At 47.2% G+C, this 21110-nt stretch overlaps 1 protein-coding gene across 4 annotated transcripts in view; it reads right to left on the bottom strand.

Moving 5' to 3' along the window:
• The window catches only part of PPP2R5E (protein phosphatase 2 regulatory subunit B'epsilon), an 890208-nt gene that overhangs the window by 359146 nt on the left and 509952 nt on the right, over positions 1 to 21110 (bottom strand). For all 4 annotated transcript variants that reach the window (XM_069638241.1, XM_069638243.1, XM_069638244.1 and 1 more), the window contains exon 7: positions 11993 to 12052. In XM_069638241.1, coding sequence (XP_069494342.1) covers positions 11993 to 12052 — 60 coding nt within the window. The remainder of the gene's footprint in view (positions 1 to 11992; positions 12053 to 21110) is intronic.

The raw sequence follows: 21110 nt of genomic DNA, 5'->3' as shown, positions 1-21110 counted from the left end.
TGGGACCAGGAGCGGGCCGCCTGGCGGTACATAGAGGAGCCACCGCCTGATCCCTTGGAGGCCCCCTGTCTGCCTCTGGTGCTCCGAAGGGCTGTCGTTGCTGCAGGACTCGGGCCGTCTCTGTGTCGGCCTTGATGGCCTACAGCGACTCATCCACCGTTTTCCCAAACAGGTTGTTGCCATCGAACGGCATGTCCAAAACCCTGGTCTGCACATCCTGACGGAAGTCTGTCGCCTTGAACCAGCCTCGTCGAAGGCAAACACCGTTGCCTAACTGGCGAAAACCGGTGTCGGCAATGTCCGTTGCCACCGTTATGGCATGATCCGACGCCACCTCACCTTCCTGCAGAATCTCCAGGGCCTCCGCCCTCTTGTTCTCTGGTAGGAAGTCCAGTAGGGGAGCTATCTTGCACCATAGCTCCCTGTCATAACGGGCCACAATCGCTAAGGCGTTGGCCGCCTTAATTGTCGTTGCCGCCAACGAGATTACCCGTCACCCCATGGCATCCAATTTCTTACCCTCGCAGTCAGGTGGGGAAGTAGAGGTTGAGGCTGTCGCCCCCACTGCCTTCTTCTTGGCCGCCACTGAGACGACCAAATCCGGCGTAGATTGAGCCCTGAGGCACAAAGGGGCGGCGTCGGGGACCCGATACTTCTTCTCGTACCTGTCCCTCTTGGCAGGCGTCGTGGACGGGTTCTTTAGGATCCCAAGTCCCTCGTCCCAGATATCGTCGAGTAACGGTACCACGAGGACCATCTTTCTCTTGGCCTCTCGCCGTTGATAGAGGAAACCCTCCTTCTGTTCCTCGGGGCAGAGCTTGGATGCCCTGGCGATCATGGCGTGAAAGAAGCCAATTTCGTCAGCGAGGAAGCCCGAGGGAATGGTGATGGAAGGTCCATCCCGTCGTCACCACCGTCGTCATCCGCCCCCGTCGTCGTATCCGTCGCTGTGTCATCCCTGGGGTCCGGTGAGGGGGATGAGGGCTCCACGGGTCATGGGGGCATGAAGGGCGGGGAGGGATGAACTCTCCTCCACTTGTTCGGGGGGCTTCCCGACTGGCCCGGTTTTGGATCGTCCGCCGGGGTTCGTGGTAATCTGGGCCTTATCTCCGTGAATAAGGTTTGGATTGCCATCAAAATGGCCGCTGAGTTGTCCTGAGGCTCGGGCAATGGCTGCGACGGGAGGTAAGGCTGCTCCTCCACTGGGGCCTCGTCGGCGCCACCGTCGCTTTCTTCGACCACCTCTTCGGGATCCCTCCCGTGGGATCGTACCTTCTCGAACCTCTTGTTGAGGTTCTTCACAGTTTCCACCAGCTCCTCCTCAGAGGCTGAATCCGTATCCGTAATGGCCACCGCCCCCCCCCCCCCTCGTTTTCAACCGGGGTCTTCACAGGGGTCTTGTCAATGGGCTGGAAAGAGGATTCCCTCTGCGGTGGCAGGGAAACTCTGGGCCCCGAGATCACCTCCACTGGTGTAGCCTCCCCAGGCTTCGGCAGGGCCGCCGTGACTCCCTCGCGACTCCCTCGATAGAGGCCTTAGCCAGGTGAATCAAGGCCTTTGCCACCTTTGGCGCGCTTGAGGCCTTCACCTTGGGGGGAGGGTCACCGCCTCGCTCCCCCTCAGCCGAATCCTTCGAGATCGACCGGGGCCTCTCCAGAAGCTCGGATTTCCTCTTACCCGAACCACAGCGTTGGCTCGTGGTTGATGGTGCCGGGGAAGGCGCGCCCTCCTGGCAGCCGAAGAGCCCGACCGTTCGGCGCTCCCGGCGCCCGCGGACTCACGGTGCTTAGCCTTCTGTTGGGCCCCCGTCGCCGGGGCGCCCTCAGAGGACTTAGAAGACCGCTCGGGCCTTTTCTTATCATCTGCTGGGCCCTTCTCCAGCCAGCTGGCGAGGCGGGTACGACGATCCCTCATGGTCCGTTCCGATAGGTTCTTGCAGAACGCACAGTCCTTCTCCACGTGCATCTTGTCCACATGAAGGCAGTAGAGACATCTTGAATGCTCGTCCTCCTTGAAAACATTCTGTAACCCGCATCCAGGGCAGTTCCTAAACAGCTTGGATCCGGGCGTCGAGCTTCCCTTGTCCTGGGCCATGTCCATGGTAGGCCTCAGATCTTCTGGAATCCTCCAAGAAGCGTAACTCGATGAAAACTTCACCCTTGAGGGGCGTAGAAAATTCCGAAACAGATCCCCGTTGTTCGGAAGTAGAACGGTGGAGCTTGAGGCTCGATTTAACCAAAAAATGAGAAAAACACTGAGAAAAGTGCAAACACGCAGTAAAAGCTCGAGAGCTATAGCACGAGGACTCCCAACACTTGAACGTGCGGTAAAAATCTGAGGATGGCTGTCAAGGGAGGGGCTTAGGGAGAGGGCAGACCCAGAGACCAGTGATTGGTTACTACTAAGAAAGACAGATCAGAAACGAAACTGATACTGATTTTTTCTTTACCGAGAATTCCCAGCCTGACGACAGGGAATATTCATAAGCATGTGAATCCATGCCAGACCCCATGCTGGAGAACTGTTCACTCTTAAAGAGTTAGTTACCAACCAACTCTTTTACAATGAAGTAACTTTTAAACACTTTCTAGACAAAAGGCCCAATCCCGTTAAATGTTTTTCCCTGGTTCTTGACGCATGAGTGTTCAGTGGCAGAAGGGAGTCACTAGCATCTAGTGACCAACAGGCGCCGTCAGGATAGGTTCTTAAGTAGCAAAAGTCAGAGTTCCTCAGGAAGACTAGGCAAACAGGTGAGTATTATACTTCTAGAGTTGGAGGAGGGTCCAGGGCCTTCACAAAAGACACCCTAAGAGGATTCCAGCAGCGGTAATGGGTGCACTGACAGAGGCCTCCCCATCACAGAAAATACCCCACAGCTACACAGAAATTCTAAGAGACTTAAGGTAAGTACATACCCAAGTCAACACAGTACCTTAGAATTGAAGATTTTGCAGCAGGATGACTTCATGATCTGCAGCCTAAATCCTGGTCAGTGGATTCCTTGTTGTGGAGACTGAAAACAGATCATTGGAAGGGACTTTGCAGCAGGGATCAATGGAGAAGGCTCTAGGCAATGTTTTCCACACGGCTGAATGCAGTTCGGCAGATTTGGCTCCTTTTCAAGGAGCACAGAAGAAGAAAATTGCGGTTGAATTCATGTTGTTACAAAGGTCCAGCACTCTGGTAAGAGGACTTTGCGGACTCGATTTGTGTCTCTGGAGATTAACCAGGATGCCCACAAAGTTTCAGAGAGATTCGGAAGACTGTGCACCGCACGATGGCTCGAGGTCCAAGGGTATTGCAGCCCCCCCAAGGTCGCAGCAATGCATGGGATGGCTTAAAATGCAGATCTTCTTGCGTTTGGTGGGCCTCAACAGGCTCAGGGTCGTCGTTTTTGGAGTCCCCAGGTCGATTGGAAGGAAAGGCTACAGAAGGCTCTCCAGTCGCTGGAAATTGTTTCAGCCGTTTTTCCTTTATCATCCTCTTCGGTTTCGGTTCCAGTGACTTCTCTTCAGCTTCCAGGATTGCAGTAACAGGAACTACAGCACAACTTCAGCATTCTCTTCCTGCATCGGTCTGGTTGCCGAATCAGGACAGGCAGCTTCCCCCCCCCCACACCCCTCCCCCACTGGGTTTTGCCCCCATTCAGGCAAGGAGGAAGACATAAGGCTGTGGAGGTTTGGACTCCTCCCTCGCTTCCTGCCTTCACAGACAGATTGAGCCAGGATGGGGAGGCCAGGGGACTCCCGTCAAAGAGGAAAATCACACAGGAATTACCCGCCCTGGATGTCAGGGGAAGGAACAAAAAGCATAATTAACACTAAAATGGTGAAAAATGAAGACGGGGGCCATTTTGGTCAAATGAGCACACTTGGATGCCTTTACTGCAGCTGGGAACACAGCCTGTGGTAAAGGTGCACCAAATTAATACAAGGTATCACTGCCACCAGCCATTGAAAGTAAGCTTGTCCCTGTAACCTAACTGTTACCGTTTTAGTGTGAAAGGGGATACATATTATCTCCCCAGCACTCCACATAAGGTGGGGTGTGCTGGCTTCACAGAATAAAATGTAAAAGGGATCCAAATATCCTTTCTACCCTTGGGAACTGTAGTTCTCTGAAGGTTAGCAAAAGAAAGTTAAAAGGGGAGCCCCTAGGGCAACCCAGCAACAACAGGCACTTATTGCCAACAAGTTGTTAAACAGGATTACTTCAAAAAGACACTATGTAGAGTCATAAAAATGACACCCATAAAACGAGTAAACTCAGAGGTTTAAAAGCAAAAAGGTCTGGGTTGACCCAGGTCAGGAAGATAAACCATTTCTATGAAAGTCTTACCTAACAATGCTTTGGTCTGTGCACAGTCAAGCATAGTGTTGTGTTTTATAGAATTGTGATTACATATAATGTGTGATAGTACTTATTTCACCCAAGATTTATCTGCGCCTACTTCTGCTCGGTCTACGCTACTAACTGAGGTGGAACAGCTTTATACTAAGAGTGGAGTCTTGTACTGCCTCTGTTGAATGGTTTTACTAAGCCCTTAGTTGGACTTCAGAAAGAAACTGTCCATACACTCATATCCAGTACTGTAGCAACAGGAAGGGTATGGGGGCAAGGTCCATCTAGCTGGGAATGGGTAAGAGCAGCCTGCAGTACTCTGCGACAGCACAGCATGAACGCAAATCTCTTCAGTGTTTCTCGTTGTCTGCTTTACACATCCAGAGAGTCACTGGGCCTGTGATGAGGGGTGTGCCACAGTGGGTTCTGCCAACAATCCCGTCAGTGGTGACCTAACGCAGATCTGCCTGACCTCCATCACAGGGACACTGTAGACAGACGCAAGGCGAGATGACATACATTACTCATCGTAATTGTATTTCTGATGATTGTATCTGCTTAGATTCACGTGCTGTATAAAGAACAAAAAGAGGGTGTGGGGGGCTCCAACCACGTCAATTATTTCACACTCTCCCCTTAATTGGAGTGTTCAGATGCTGTGCATATAGTCTGATCTAATGGTAATCGCGGACTATTGCATCTTTTTTCGAAGATTGAAAGGGACGTTGACATGGGCGTGACTAACACTATCCCTAACGTGACGTGTAGTGTACCTACTGGTTGTTTTTTCTGCCGTGAGGGAGCCTTACAGTCTGCCTGAGCGAGTACAGAAGAGAGAAGGTGTAAGAAGTCTATGTTCCTTCTACTCCAAGAGGGGAGGAACGGTGAGCGCATGTGAATCTAAGCAGATCAATCATCAGAAATAAGATTAAGGTGAGTAATGTACGTCTTCTAATGCTTGTAGATCGGCTTAGAATCACATGCTGTGCATAGACTCGCAAGCAGTTCACAAACATGGTGGTGGGGTGTGTGAAGGAACAGTTGGAAAGATGTCGTAACACCACTTGTCCCACCTGAGAATCAGACCCAGAGTGTGTATCCAGGCAGTAGTGTTGTGTAAAGGTATGTACAGAACTCCAGGTTGCTGCTTTGCAAATGGAATCTAGAGGAACATTTGCAATTAATTCTATGGTGGCCCCTTCGCCCAGAGTCGAGTGTGCTCTAGGCATGAAGGGCAGATCTCTCATGGTATGAGAGAAACAGTGTGATACAGTTTACAAGCCACTTGGAAGTAGCTGATTTAGAAACAGGGTTCCCCTGTCTACCAGCTGCCACTGATACGAAGAACTGTTTGGTGTTTCTTGGTGGCTTTGTCTTTTCCAGATAGTAAATTAGCGCTCTCCTCACGCTAAAGAAAGGAGGCTCCTTTCTGCCACATTAGTGGGGGTTCTGGAAAAAAGGTGGGTAGTTCTATGGACTGGTTTACATGGAACTGAGATAAATTTGGACGTAAAGTGTGGGTGCACGTGCAAAACCACCTTGTCTTTGTGAATCGTGGCGAAGGGGTCCTGAACTGAAAGGGGCTACAGTTCACAAATTCTCCTTATAGAGGTGATCGCCACTAGGAAGGTAGTCTTGTAGAAGAGTGCCTTAAGGCTAGCCTTGTCCAATGGTTCAAAGGGAGGTCCCATTAGTCTGGTAAAAACAACATTCAGGTCCCATCCGGGGGCTGGGCTGGAGATAGGGGTATGTAGCCTCTTTACCCGCTCAATAGGATTTAATTAGACAAACCTTCCACGACAAAACCCTGCCCTGGGACGTGGTGTATGCCGAAAGAGCAGCTAAATGGACCTTTAGAGAAGTGAAAACCAGTCCTGAATCCAACAGGTGAGTCAGGTACAGGACAATAGGTATTACGCCAGGTAACAAAGCGCTTCCACTAACTGGAGTAGCAGTGTCTGGTGGTAGGTTTGTGTGCCTCTCTGAGAATGTCCATGCATCCTGAGGGAGTTGAAGGTGCCCACACTCTAGGACTACAGGAGCCAGGCTGCTAAATTGAGTTTTTGGGTACATGGATGTAGTATTCCCTCCCTGATCACTGGGCAATTCAAAGGTGCAGGTTGCAGCAACTTCTCTATAAGATTTCTTCTTCAGATGTTTTTTCCAGTCGTTTTTGACTAAATGGTCACCCATGGGTGCTGTATTGCAGCTGAGGGTTCAGCCTGCGGTAGAAAAGTTGAATGGAAGGGAAAATTAAACCACTGCCACCAGCCATTTCAAGTAGTGAGGGTAACCTAAAAATGTTACACGAGAGAGTAGGATAAGGGGCTACTAGGTAACCCCTAGCACTCCACATACGATGGGGTGTGCTGGTCCTACAAAAAGAAAAGGTAAGTAAAGTCAATTTCATTTTTACTATACTTGGGAACTTTAGTTCACACAAGAAAAGGTATTTAAACCTTAAGAGAAATCTAAAGGATTTCTCTGTGACACTGCACTGAAGGTGCTGAGTCACCAAACAAAAAGTAGATGCCTATGGAGTTTTTCAGACTCTTAAGAATTAATGCAGTCACACTGTGTGTGTTAGGGAGAATTCTCAGAAATGTGCGAATTCCCTTCTACCGCAGGCTGCACTCGCAGCTGCAGTAAGGCACGACTGGGTGCCCATTTTGTCAAAATGGCCCCGGTCTTCTTTTTTCCCCCATTTCTTGTTGGAAAGGTCCTTCTTGAGATTTACTCTGTGCGCCAAACCAGATTTGGTCCCTATGTTCGTTTCGTCTTTGGCAGGATTCACTGGTGAAGCCCACCTCTGGCGCCAGCGTTTCTAGCAGGGGCAGGAAGTGAGGGAGGTGTTAATGTTATGTTAAAGGACATTTGTACCGCGCACTATCACCACTGGAGTGGTCCCCTGGCGCTCTCGCAGCTCTGAAAGAGGGAAGGTTGAGTTAGTGGGAGGAAGCAGGAAAAGTGCAAGAGAGCAGTGATGTGCTGTTGGCGGCCTCAGCCAGGTGGGTCCGTTGGCTGGGCCTGGGGTGTTTGCGGCCAGTAGTTGTGTACTGTTGTGCAAGGCTATGTGTGTTTTTGTTTTGTTGTTGCAATGTAGTGAAGTTTGTGCGGTTTGTTGTGCTGTAGGTTTTGGTTGTGTTTAGTTTGAGAGGTGTATGCAGAAAGGGAAATTGTTAGTAGGGTGCCCAAAACTCCCTATGCTTAATCCCCTTGGTTTTAGGAATGGACCCGAAGGTGATTGGCCAGCTGGCTGTCTTCAGAGGACAGCCTCCCTTCTGTGTAATCGACAGCTAGGCTGCGAATGAATGTGAGAAACCTGCATAAAAGGCAAGGCTTTTTGCTTGGAAGGCAGAGTCGACCACTGGACGAAGGAATCCAAAGAAGAACTTGGAAGAGACGCCTGCTGCAACTCCTAGACCGTTGGTTTGCCCGGTGAAGCCCTGCTGCATTTCCAAAGCACCAAATTCTCCTCGACTAGAGAAGCCCTGCTACGGACGACTTCTCCCCTTGGGTTGGTGGGACCAAGCAACCCCAAAGTGAACTTGTCTGGACATCCTATCGGAGCTGGCTGTCCTTCCAATGCTTCTGCAGGAAGCAAAGTGCCTGGGAGAGGAACACCAGATCGAGTGCATCACTTAAGTCGGACCCGAGCTCCATGAAGATACTCCAGACTACCATGAAGCAGGAATGACCAAGCCTGAGCCACGACAACAGAGTGCTGGACCCTAGATCGAGGAAAGTCCGTTAAGGTATCCGAGAACCACAGTGGTGCTGTTTGCGAGAGACACGAGGAGCTGAAACCGCGAAGTGCAGCTGATCTGAAGTTTTCCCATTGCTGCCGCCAACCTTCCATTCATAGTGCATGAGTCCCCAGACGTCCTCCCTCTTGTCCCCATGACTGAGGCCCCGGAACACAGGATCTGCAGACCTACACAGGAACAGACAACGCTGGAAGCAGTTTTTCTTCTAACCAAAGGTACTGTAACATTAAGAGGACTTGCCTCTTGTTCTGTAGCCTTGCTTGTTCTCAGTTGAGACTTCTCTTGGTTGCCTTATAGTTGCTTGCAGCTTTGCCCCTCACAAGCTTGTGGCCCTACATTTCATTTTCTACAAACATTCCTAAAACATTGTGCAAGACTTTTTACCTACCTACAAGAAGTGCTTCAGCTCACCTAGAGTTTTGTTCAAGTAACATTGGCGGTCCTGGCTCCCTGAAAGACACTTCTTACCTCTGACTTTCTTTGCCTTCCCCCCCCAGGAAAGGGTTAACTTACTTTGCATTGGAGGGTTCTTAAAAGTACTTACTTGCTGAAGAATACTTGTAAAACATTGTTTTCTCCCTCTGAAAATGTTCCTTTTTGATCTCACACTCAGCATTGCTCTAAATGTGCCAGTGATAAATCAATGTCCACAGTGTCCTAGCTATTTAAGTCACCTGAGGGTGTAGGAAGTGGCTGTGTGCCATCCCCAATGGGTATCATCTGATTTAGTGAAACAGTATTTATTGAAGAATATTTTGTGTTATACAAATGCTCCCTTCTAAAGAAGGCCTATTCAACTGACTGTTAAACACAATCATTGTTTAATCAAGAAACCTTGTGTGTAAGTGTTTATTTGAATAAATGTCATTGTGAAACCCTGCAACAACCTTACAGCTCACACTGACCCCTCTTGAGATACGCCTGGCTGCTCAGCCACACTACCAACCTGTGTAGTACAGACCTATAGCAAAGCATGGGTTACCTACTGCCAGGAGGACAGGGCTAGTGCAGTCTCCCACGGGGTACTGCATACACTCTTGCCTAACAGTGTGAGACTACACACCACTTATCTGCTTGGCATTAGGTAACCCACCTTCTGGTATAGGTCTGTACTACACACGTTGGTAGTGTGACTGAGCAGCCAGGGCCATCTCAAGAGGGGTCAATGTGAGCTGTAGCAATGAAATCCATAAATACAAGTAGCCAAGTAACACCTACACACAAGGTTTCAGTTGTACACTATATAAATAACAATTTTTAAATAAGCATACTTTAAAAAGGAAATTTGTGTAACAATGTAAATGTACTTTAAAATTACTTTTCAGAGGTTAGTGGATAACCTTTGGATATGCTTCTTACACACTCCCTCCACCCGGAGGTGACTTCAATCACAAGGACATTAATGGAATTTATATATCACACTAGTTATACTTTGCAGATTCTGAGGTTGCAGAAAGGAAAGGTTTAAGGGAGGAAAAGGTTCAACAGGTTCTCAGTATATGTGAAGACACCTAAATCTTCCAATGAAATCTAGGCAATCATTTCCCAGTCTAAGAACTGTTACCACCTATGAGGGACAAACCGTATCAAAGTCAATGGACTAGAAGAGTCTTCAGGGAGTCGGGACAGCCAAAGTCAATTGGGACACAGTCTATGGATCGGATGCACTTCTTAGATCAAAGTCTCACACAAAGTTAGAGAGTTGTTAGAAAATAATCACTTGTAGGGTCACAAGCTGTTAAGGCTGCGAAAAGAGAATTGGAATCAACTCTAAAAAGGTAAAACAAGGCAATTCCCAACTGAGAAGAGCATGGCTAAAAGACAATGGGCCTCATTACAAGTATGGCGGTAAGACAACAATGGCGCCGGTATCGCTACCGGCACCGTTGCTACCATACCGCCATACTAAGAGTTGTGCTCGCAGGTCTCGCTCTGCCCCCAGGTCCTACCTGGCTTGCAGTGCGGCACCCGCGGGCACAACTCGTGGATGCAACGGTGCATCCGAGCTCCCCATTCCCATTCAGCCCTATGGGGCCAAATGGGGAGTCCCTTATTGCCGGTACCCGCGAATGGGCAATTACCGGGTCTGCCGACCTCGGCATGACCCGGTAATTGCCCATTCGCGGATGCCTGTAAAATCACGGGTCCAGCGCCAGTCATCCCTTTGTTACAGGCACGGCCACCGCTTGACCCGTAATGAGGTAAGTACCCCAAGCCTAAAATGTACCTCTGGTTTGAAGAAGAGTGGTCCAGCTGGATTCTGTCTTGCTACAGCGGTGCAGACCCTCGTTCCTGAGCCTCAGTCGTGGAGACAAGAGGGAGGACATCTGGAGGGCTCCTGCGGCGGCAGCTACAGGATCTTTTCTGTTCAGCAGCACTTCGTGGTTTTAGCGATAAGCAAACGGCACGTGGCAAATCTTGGATACCGGTTGGACTCTTTGCTCCCTCGGTCCTGCAATCTGGTGAGGGGACTCTGGATCTGGAGGTCCTGCTTCGGGATGGTCCTAACGAGTCTCCCGACGCTTCTAGCCCGATTCGTTGTGCGGTGCATGTTACACTCTAATACGGACACTCACCCCTTCGGAACGGGTTCTTACAACAAAGAACCACAGCCAGTCGGGGATGGTGGTCCAGTTGAGTTAGACTCAGGGTTAGTTGGTCCCACTAACCCAAGGAGAGAAATCGTTCCGGAGGAGCTTCTCTGTTGAGGTGAAAAAAAGAAAGAAAAAAAAAAAAAAGAACAACAAGAGCTCAGCGCAGGGTTTCACCGGGCAAGTCAAAGGTCCAGGAGGTTGCAGCAAGCTTCGTTCACGGTTTCTTCGTCGGGTGTTTCTCCCAGTGGTCAATTCTGCCTCTAGTCCCAAAGCCCTCACCTTTTAAGCAGGTTCCTTCCATTCATGCACAGCTTAGGCTGTCAATCACACAGCATGGTGGCTTGTCCTGAAAGGACAGCCAGCCAATCAGGACTGATTGTATTCAGGCATTCCTAGAGACTAAGGACAGGGGAGTTTCGGGAACCTCCCTCACATTCTGTTCTTCCAGACACACTGGAGCCAGAGGTGGGCTTCAGGGCTGAATCCTGCCAAAGGCAAGTCACACAAAGGGCTCAAACCTGTCTCAACGGAATAAAACCCAAGAAAGACCTCACAAACAGAAAATGGCAAAAAAAGAAGACGGGGGCCGAGGGTTCAGCCTGCGGTCGAAAAGCACAATGGTAGGGAAATAAAACCACTGCCACCAGCCAATTAAAGTAATGAGGGTAACAACAATGTTACATGAGCGAGTAGGATAATGGGCTTTTAAGTAAACCCCCCCCGCCAAATCACTCCACATAAGATGGGGTGCGCTGGTCCTACAAAGAGAAAGGGTAAGTAAAGTCAATTTCACTTCACTATTCTTGGGAACTGTAGTTCACACAAGAAAAGGTATTTAAACTTTATGAGCAATCTAAAAGGATTTCTCTGTGACACTGCACTGAAGGTGCTGTGTGTCACCATACACAAAGCAGATGCCTATGGAGTTTGTCAGAATCCAAAAACAGTGGAAAGACCTCATTCAAATCAGGTAAAACACACAATATAGTGAGAAAAAGGTCACTCGCTCCAGGGCTAAAATTAAAAAGTCTGAAAGTCCAGCAAAAGAGCTGGGGGTTGTTAGGGAGAATTTTAATTTAGGTGCCAATTCCCTTCAACCTTAGAGACCCCCTGCTGTGAGCTACAGGACATAAAGATCCCTATGCTTGGATAGAGGAGAGTTTTAGGTTGAGGTTTTGAACACAGGACCAAGAAGATCTCTTCTGACAAATTGGCTCCCTTCATACACAGTGCTAAGGTTAAGCGTCAGAAGACAAATCATTTCATTTTTTTAATGTAAATGTTATTTACCTTCCTAATATTTCCAGCAATTCTGCTACACCGTTGAAGTGCTCGGTTTCATAAACAAATCTATGAAGACAAATAACATTATGAAAAGGCTGAAAAACAACATTCTTATTCATGAAAGAGCACAATAAAGCACACATTTCTATGAAAAACAGCCATGTTCATATATCCATTTGAATGTATCAATAGGTGAATAAACAAGGAAAATCATTCCAACATATGTTAATTTTCTAAAACAAATAAGAAAAGCAAAGACGAGCGGCTGTACAAAAGCCTAGTGTAGATGAGTTAAGGACGTGTTGAGGATCTGCGAGTGAGGGCCGGGTACTCTAACACTTAGGAAGATGTGTGTCATTCTAATGCCGCAGAGTGCATCCCTCCATCATGCAAGACATTGCCCACAATCTGCAGTAATTTGAACTAAGCCTGTTCCCTCTGTTCCCCAGAAAGCCAGTGAATCTCCAGTGCATCAGTGTTCTATTGAACTTTCCCTCTGCATTCTTTAGATGTTGGGCGACCCATCAGTTTTCAGAATCTCCATTATTCTAGACGGATATTAGACTATGTGTACCTTAGAAGCACTTGTGACTTACTCATGGTAATGTTCTTTCTGATAGATGTTCCTCCCACGGATTTCCCCATCTTGGATATACCAGATACCCTGCTTGCAGCTAAGGAAACTTCGACAGCAGAGGGCGGCGTGCCTCTTTGACTCGTGGTTACTCAGCGGCTTCCATACCGCACTTGGCAGTGACAGTGGTATAAATAGCACACACTGCACCAGTTACATCAGTTCAAGTTTTTCTCCTTTTCTTTTCCCCCCTCTTCTGAACAGGCATCGAGGATCAAATAATCACCCAGACATGAAAGACATGGGTTTAAATCAACAAAGATTCACCCGTTAGAGGGGCTCGCTGGGAAGGCAATGAGGAATCCGACAAAGGAACATCCATCCTAAAGAACATTACCAGAGTTTGTAGATGGAGGAGGAATTAAAGAAAGTTACTGATTTTTGTTGTGAAGCACAGCTTTGCCAAACCTAACTTCCTGTCCCAACAAGGAACCCAGGCAATAACAAAGGTGTGCAACGGCATTACATACAGCCTGCACCGACACACCTCTTTGAAGGGCTGAAGTGGCAGCCACACCTCTCATGGACGACTGCCCTTCCATTTATCAGGGACATCCCTGCCAGTTAAAGTGTAACTTTCAGAAATACACAGAATTATCCAACCGGAGAAGGTCTGTTTGCTAGCAGCCTGTCCTAATCTAGGTTTGACGTTCGCCATTCTGTAAACAGAGGCATCAAGCTCTATTCCTTAGACGGATGAGGTAGTGGGTAGAACTAGCTTTTCCAGCAGGTGATATTCCACCAGCACTTTGGGAAGGAAGGAAGGAAGGAGGGAGGGAGGGACGAACCTTCAAAACTACCTTCTCCTTAAAGAATAGGGTGAAAGGCACGACAATTCCTGGAGCTCAATCACTCTGTGAGCAGAAGTGATAACCACCAGAAAAATTATCTTTAAAGACAAAAGTCTCAGTGCACAATGTTAGGACTGATGTATAGAAGGCCAACCTATATTGTGACAGGGACAACTCTGGGAGCTGTAGCCAAACCAGTTAAAGGTAGCAGTGGCGAGAGGTCTGGGCCAAGTCTCAAGAGGTGGTGAGCTTGTAAAAGGTCCAACAAGGAGTACACACAATGGGAATCACAAATTACATTTAGACAGTATGTATAAAAATACAGTTATTTATGGCCAAAAATCACTATGAAAAATGAGAAACAGGTAGATTTATCACACGGCACTAATAGATTACATATATACAGTCACTAGAGTAAGTCATAATACAAATCAAACTCCTGTAAAAGAAAGTACAGGTTCGTTTATGCACCACAGGTCCACAGAGAATTAACCCTAACTTAAAAGTACTTCCCTAAGTTGTCTGGGGACTCGTACTTAAAGGTTCAGGAAAAGTTCCTACACGGTTTGTGATGCAGGAAAAAAATGAAGGTAAGGTCTCTGGGTTCCAGTGAACAGTTCCAAGGGTTAGAGGACCGAGCATTCTAACTAATAGAAGTGTCCCCAAGTGTCCCCAACTTTCGGAAGGCTTGCAAGAACAAGCAATGGCAAAGCCAAAGGATAGCAAACGTTTTTTATAAAAGTTAGGAAAACTTTTAAAGGGAGTTTAAGGGTAGGTAAAAAAACCACTATCTCAACCCCCGTACTCCGGATTCTTCACAGGAATTGGCAGGTAATGGAAAAAGGTCCGACGTCACTTTTCCCGCTGTCAGTCTCAGTCCTTCATTCGCAGGGGTTGCAAGTTCGAGCTGATCTCTAGTCAGTGTCTTTAGCTGGTGCAAGGACTCTCAGAGGAAGAATGCAGAAAAACATGGTGCAGCACCTCTCTCAGGACTGGACTGAAAGCTTGTCCCCAGAGTACGGCGACGCTAATGAACTCACTTGTGGCAGTCACACTTTCCCTCCTATCTCAGGTCCCCTTGAAGGTAGTACTCCGAAATTACCTGTTGAGGTAAGTCTTGTAGGACAAGCGGAGGATCCCTCAAATTCCAGGCCTCAACGCAGAACAGCGTTGTCGGCAGCACAGTGCGGAAACCAACTTGTCTTTGTGAATAGTCACAAATTGGTCTTGAACTGAAAGGGCCTGCAGTTCACCAATTCTCCTTATTGAAGTATTATAGGTGAGGGCCTTAAGGTTAGCCTGGTGGAAGGGCTCAAAGGGAGGCTCCATTAATCTGGTAAGGCCTATATTCAAGTTCAAGCCGGGAGTTGGGCTGGAAATGGGGAAGGGGGGCAGTTTAAGTCTCTTTACCCCTTCCATGTAGGCCTAATGACAGGAATCTTCTACAATGAAATCTTGTTCTGGGATGTGGTATACGCAGAGAGCGAGTAGGTGGACCTTTAGGGAATTGAAAACAAGTCCTGAATCGAATATGTGTGTTAGATAAAGGACAATATCTTTAGGAGGTCAGTCAACTGGGTTGACGTTCTTAGCATTGCACCAGATAGTGTTTCCACTTATTGGAGTAACTTTGTCTGGTGCTAGGTTTTCGTGCTTCCTTGAGTATTCTGATACATCTCCGAGGGAGTTGGAGATGTCCAAACTATGACTTTAGGAGCCAAACTGCGAAGTTGACTGTTTTGGGGCATGGATGCAGTGTTCCTTGGGGAGACTGACATTCTCATGAGATGGGAGAACCATGGCTGTCAAGCCCACATTGGTGCCACCAGGATCATCATGACTGTTTCCTGGTGCATCTTGTGCACTAGGCCATTGAGAAGGGGAATTGGGAGGGAAAAGCATAGGCAAATCTCCCCGACCATGTTATCCAGAGACCGTTACCTTTGGAACATCTCTGTCGGTAACTGGAGGAGTAATCTGGGCATTGGGTTTTCTCCAGAGTCGTGAACAAGTCGAAGTCTGGAAAAGCCCACTCTGCAAAGTGGTTGAGCAGAATGTGCTCTTGCAAGTGCCACTTGTGCTCTACGGGTAGATCGAATTCTCTGCTGAGCATGTCTGCCAGAAGATTGTGTTCCCCTGGAACTTGTGGTGAGGAGGAGGACCATGCCATGTTTGAATGCCCACTTCCAGATGTTTTGGGCCAGTGTGGATAGCCCTAGAGAGCCAGTGCCCCCCTGCTTGTTTTGGAAGTACATGGCCGTCGTACTGGCTGTAAGGACCAGAACGGTCTTTCCCTTGTAGATGTGCTTGGAAGGCATTTAAGGCTTTCAACACTGCCAGTAGTTCTAACAGATTGATGGGATATATGGCATGGCATTTATAACACGACTATACGCAAGTGTTTCAAGGCGTGACTAGGCAAGGGAATGGGAAAAGAGGGAAGACAGACAACAATCTTACTAGGCCAGGTGAAATTGAGATCACGCAATTGCAAGGGTAAGGGGTAAAGTGCAGGGGGAGGGGCAGTACATAGGGTAACAGTAAAATAAATAGACAATAAATAAAAAGTGCGGCCAGCTGGTGGCAAGGGTAAGGGCAGACAGCAGGTGTCAAGTGCTGGTAGGGAGCTATAGGGATACAGAAAATGTCCCCAAGTGCAAGGGGTGCAACTGGCAGGGAGGGGACCTGGGGCCCGAGATCGGAGGGTAGCCAGGTAACCAAGCAGTTTCAGTCTCAGCCAGGAGATCAGCAGGGCAGAGGAGGAGAGAAACCAGCAACTAAGAGGAAGGTCTTGAGGTACTTCCAGAACCAGAGATGGTCCTCCAACTTTCAGAAAGGCACGGAGGCTGTTCCAGAGGGAGGTCTCAGCAGAAGAAAGATCTACCATCAGCTCGTTGCGTTGACAAGCGACTGACCCTGACGGAGTTGGAGGCGGACAAGCGAAAAGCTTGAGAAAGAAGATATTTAGGAAGAGTAAGTTGAAGGTATTGAGGGCCCCAGGCCACAGAAGGCCTTGTGGACAATGCAGAGGGTTTTGAACTTAATACTCGCCGCCACTGGGAGCCAGTGCAGAGATTTCAGTTCTGGAGACATACCATACCTGTGCTTGAGGCCAAGGACAAGTCTTACAGTCCTGTTTTAGATGAGTTTCAGAGGGTGGAGAGTAGAGGCAGGCAGATTTAGAAAGAGGCCGTAACAGTAGTCCAGCTGGAGCTCTGGAGACAGTGAGCTTCTTGGGGAAAGAGGAAAGGAAGAATACCTCTGAGGAGGTGCAGCTGGTAGTGTGACTTCGAGACGTCAGATTTGAGGAGAGAAGGAGAGTGTGGAGTCGAAGATGACGCCAAGGATTTTAGCCTCACAGGGAGGGTGCAGGTGTGCCGATGAGGAGAATCTTGCTGGCATGTGGGCCCCATCAGTTTATGTGATTGGAAGAAACTGATGTGGACCACACACTGTGTGCTGTCTGTTGAAGGAGGCAAGCTCCCCACTGTTAAGGAGAATTCTCATTTCTGTGCTAATTCCCTTCTACCTTTGAGACCCGTTTCGAGACCAGCTCTTTTGCTGGACTTTAGGACTTTTTAATTTGTGAGAGTGTGTGTGAGTGTGTGAGTGAGAGTGTGTCTGAGTGTGTGAGAGTGTGTGAGAGTGTGTGAGAGTGTGTGAGAGTGTGTGAGAGTGTGTGAGAGTGTGTGAGAGTGTGTGAGAGTGTGTGAGAGTGTGTGAGAGTGTGTGAGAGTGTGTGAGAGTGTGTGAGAGTGTGTGAGAGTGTGAGAGTGTGTGAGAGAGTGTGAGAGAGAGTGGGTGTGTGAGTGTGTGAGAGTGTGTGTGTGTGTGTGTGTGTGTGTGTGTGTGTGTGTGTGTGTGTGTGTGTGTGTGTGTGTGTGTGTGTGTGTGTGTGTGTGTGTGTGTGTGTGTGTGAGAGAGAGAGAGTGTGTGTGAGAGAGAAAGAGAGAGTGAGAGAGTGTGTGAGAGAGAAAGTGAGAAAGAGAGAGTGAGTGTGTGTGAGAGAGAGAGTGTGAGAGAGAGTGTGTGAGAGAGTGAGAGTGCGAGAGAGAGTGTGTGAGAGAGTGAGAGTGTGAGAGAGAGTGAGTGCGAGTGAGAGACCTTTCTCACACTATCTCATGTATTTTTCTTTGATTTGAACCGTGTTGCTTTTGGTTTTAGAGTCTGAAACTCCATAGGCATCATCTTTTTGTATTGTGACGCACAGCACTTCAGTGCAGTGTCACAGAGAAGTCCTTTTGTTAGAAAAAGATTTCCATTTCATGTGTAATTTTCCCTCAGTTGTGTACCCCCCAACTTTCTGCTGATGTTAACACCATAGTCTGACTTTACCAGAGGAGCCTGTTAGGGAGAATTCTCAGAAATCTGCCAATTCCCTCCACCTCAGAGACCCCCAGCAAATTTGCTGGATTTTGAGGACTTGATTTTTTTAACCTGGAAAGAGTGAAACGATTTTTCCCCACTTTCTCAAGTATTTTTAATGTGATTTTGTGTTTCTTTTGGTTATGGAGTCTGACAAACTCCATAGGCATCATCTTTTACATTGGGTCACACAGCACCTTCAGTGCAGTGGCACAGGGAAGTCTTTCAGATTTCACAAAGGTTTGAATACCTTCTCTGGCTTACTTTCTTCTATGCACTTCCTCTATCAGAATTGTCCCTGGACCTAGTATGATAGCAACTTTGTCTGTCGGTCCCCCATCCCCTTACTGTTTCCCCCCACCCTCCTCTCTCCAGCACTATCTGAAATGGTGTCAGGCCTAGTACGATAGTCGCTTGTTTTGTTCCTCCCCTCCCTTTCAGCACCCCTCAACCTGACCTTTTGTTTTTCTCCGGCTCTACTAGAAATGTTGTCAGGCCGAGTACGATAGTTAACTTCACATCATTACTGTTCATAGCCTGTAAGAATGTTGTATTTTCCCTTGTTCCCTCCCTTGCCTCGAAGCGCTTTGAAACACATTGTGTATAGGCGCTATATAAATAAACTATCATATATCATATCATGCAGGGTGGTGGCGTGGAAGCCGGACCCTGTGGCTGCTGAGGTCTTGCCGGTCCTTGTCGCACTAAACTGGGAGCTGTGTACCGCCCCTGTGACGATGTGGTTGGTGTTAGGCAAAAATTGTATGCAGTACCCTTTGGGTGCACTACAACAACCCTGACCTCCTGGCAATAGGAACCCAACCTTTGGTATAAGTCTGTACTACACAGGTTGGTAGTGTGGTCGAGTAGCCAGGCTTATCTCAAGAGGGATCAATGTGAGCTGTAGGGGAGTTACACAGAGATTCACAGTGACAAGTATTCCAATAAACTCTTACACACAAGGTTTCTTCATTAACCTTTTAACTGCCATGGATTTTCCCCCCAGTGCCAAGGCCTTTTTGGTGATTTCAGTATTTCACCATGCAAAGCCTTCTAACATTTTCTCCTTCATTAACCCCTTAAGTGCCAAGGACGAGCGATCTCGTCCTTGGCACTGGGGAGGTAATCCCAAGGACGAGATACCTCGTCCTTGGCACTTAAAGTAAACAATTATTAATTTAACAGTCAGTTAAGAGTGAGCCTTCTTCAGAAGGGGGCAATATAATAGTAACACTCAAATACACCTCAAAAATACACCCTTAATATTGCCAAATCAGCAAATACCCTTTTGGGATGGCCCACAGACCCAACCTACACCCTCAGGTGACTTCAATAGTTAGGGTGCTGGGGACATACCGAGCACTAGTACCAAATATGAACTATGTCATTGATGAGCATGTTATGGCACACCAAGTCGCTCTACTATGACCGCCTCCTTTGGGAATTCTTGATTTGTACCATGCTAAGTCTAATTGTTTCTTAGCCTGTTAAAGATTACATTTAACCATGAGGAGATCTTCACAACAGTTTTTAGTCCTAAATAGTTATAGGGAATTCAAAAAAATTTCTTTTTTCCGAATTATTTAAACCTGGCAGGTTTCAACTGCGGACACGTCTACAAAAATGATTTAATACAACCCAATTGAATCCATAATAACGTAGAGGCATATACAATATATGTGTTTCACCCTAATCTAACATGGCGTTCCGCGAACTGCATCACGTGACATTCGCGTTCAAAAATGTTTGTAATACTGACCCAAACGCGACCGCGCGTAATAGTCAGCTCCCGGCAATCGAACCGCTCACAGGATTTCTTTCTGCTTACAGCGCGGCAACTTCCGAATGTAAGACAGACGACGACCACATTTCATCTTTATAGAAAGCGTATGGTTACTTGTCTAATACATGCATCAAACAGGCGAATTCACACACAATTGCTTTCTTTTGACTTAGTGCCATCACGAACTCTATCCAAGAGACAATTTTGCTTACTCCAACTGGGGATCCTTTATATTTACGAACCGATTTACAGATTAAACATGCAAGTTATAACCCCCGTTTTTTCTTTCTCCCCACTGTTGATATTGCCCTTGATTTATACTTTGTTCTCAAAAGCCAACCATCTGTTAATAATTTTTAAAAAAAACAGTCCTGAAGATCTCATTCTAGGTCTCTCAATAATTTCAAGTTCCTTATCTATTTTCATTTTTGTCCCAACAGGAAACAAATGTTTAAATGGTGATTATGAATTATGGGAACAATGTTTATCATTTTGTGATACTTATCAGCCATTAAACCCCTGAGGAACCGCCAGGAAATAGGCAGGGAAACGCATGTCGGGAACGGGCTGGACATTATAAAGTATAATTTTGTTACAAAACTATTCAACCTTTGGGAACGGATTGGACACTAAATATAAGTCTGTTACAAAATATTAATTTTTCATTCCATCAAGAATATTATTGATGTTTAAATTTGAATGACTCTATAATTCAAATTGAAGATATTATTTCAAACAAGAAAACCAATAAATCAAGGCTAAGAAAACCAAATTAATTGTCTTATCCTAAAGTGATTTTGCACAAATTGCTTATACACAAAACAAGGCATCCTTTGAAAGTTTTTTTGTTTAAGCGTGGACTCCATTAAGGTTTAGTTCAAGTTTTTTATTGTTTTTGTTCTCTCTACAGTCTGAGAGGTATAGACCTTGAGCCTGCGGCTTTTACACGTCCAACTATCTCACAAGAGCAGCGCCGGAATCAGCTAAAGACTGTACACGTTACCTTTCTTCCGGACATTGATATATCACTGTTGCATTTAGAATCAGTTTTAGGAATATGTCAAAGGAAAAGGGTTATTGGAACAAAACAAAAAAAAAAGAGATCACACCATTCTTTTTTTTTTTTTAAACGTATTTCTTGACAGGTACAGTATATATTTCACAGAGCTATACGCAACATTAAGGCTTTGTATCATACATTTTTCCGAACAGTGTGAACTTAGGGGGTGGGGGGGTGGAGGGGAGGACTAACAACTCGTAGGAGCGTGCAGAACTCAGTGCCTAGGGTGTGTCGGGCAAACCCGGCGGAGGGGTGGAGCTCCACTCAACTTCGTCTCTGTTATTTAGATAGCTGCAGAACTCAGTCCACACGTTCCTGGGCTGGGACGCCATGGGGAGGGAACCAGTGTATTCCTCTTCACACATCTGTACCCAAGTGAGGGATTTCTGCCACATCTCGAGGGTGGAGAGGGTGGTGGAGGGTGGGGGCGGCGCTTCCAGCATTGTAATATACATCTTTTAGCGACAATGGCACTCACATTTAAAAATTTA

This window comes from Ambystoma mexicanum, chromosome 14, assembly GCF_040938575.1.
Source record: "Ambystoma mexicanum isolate Mex_15411 chromosome 14, UKY_AmexF1_1, whole genome shotgun sequence".
NCBI lineage: Eukaryota > Metazoa > Chordata > Amphibia > Caudata > Ambystomatidae > Ambystoma > Ambystoma mexicanum.
The sequence above is the reverse complement of the archived record's forward strand: the minus strand, read 5'-3'. Positions and strand labels throughout refer to the sequence as shown.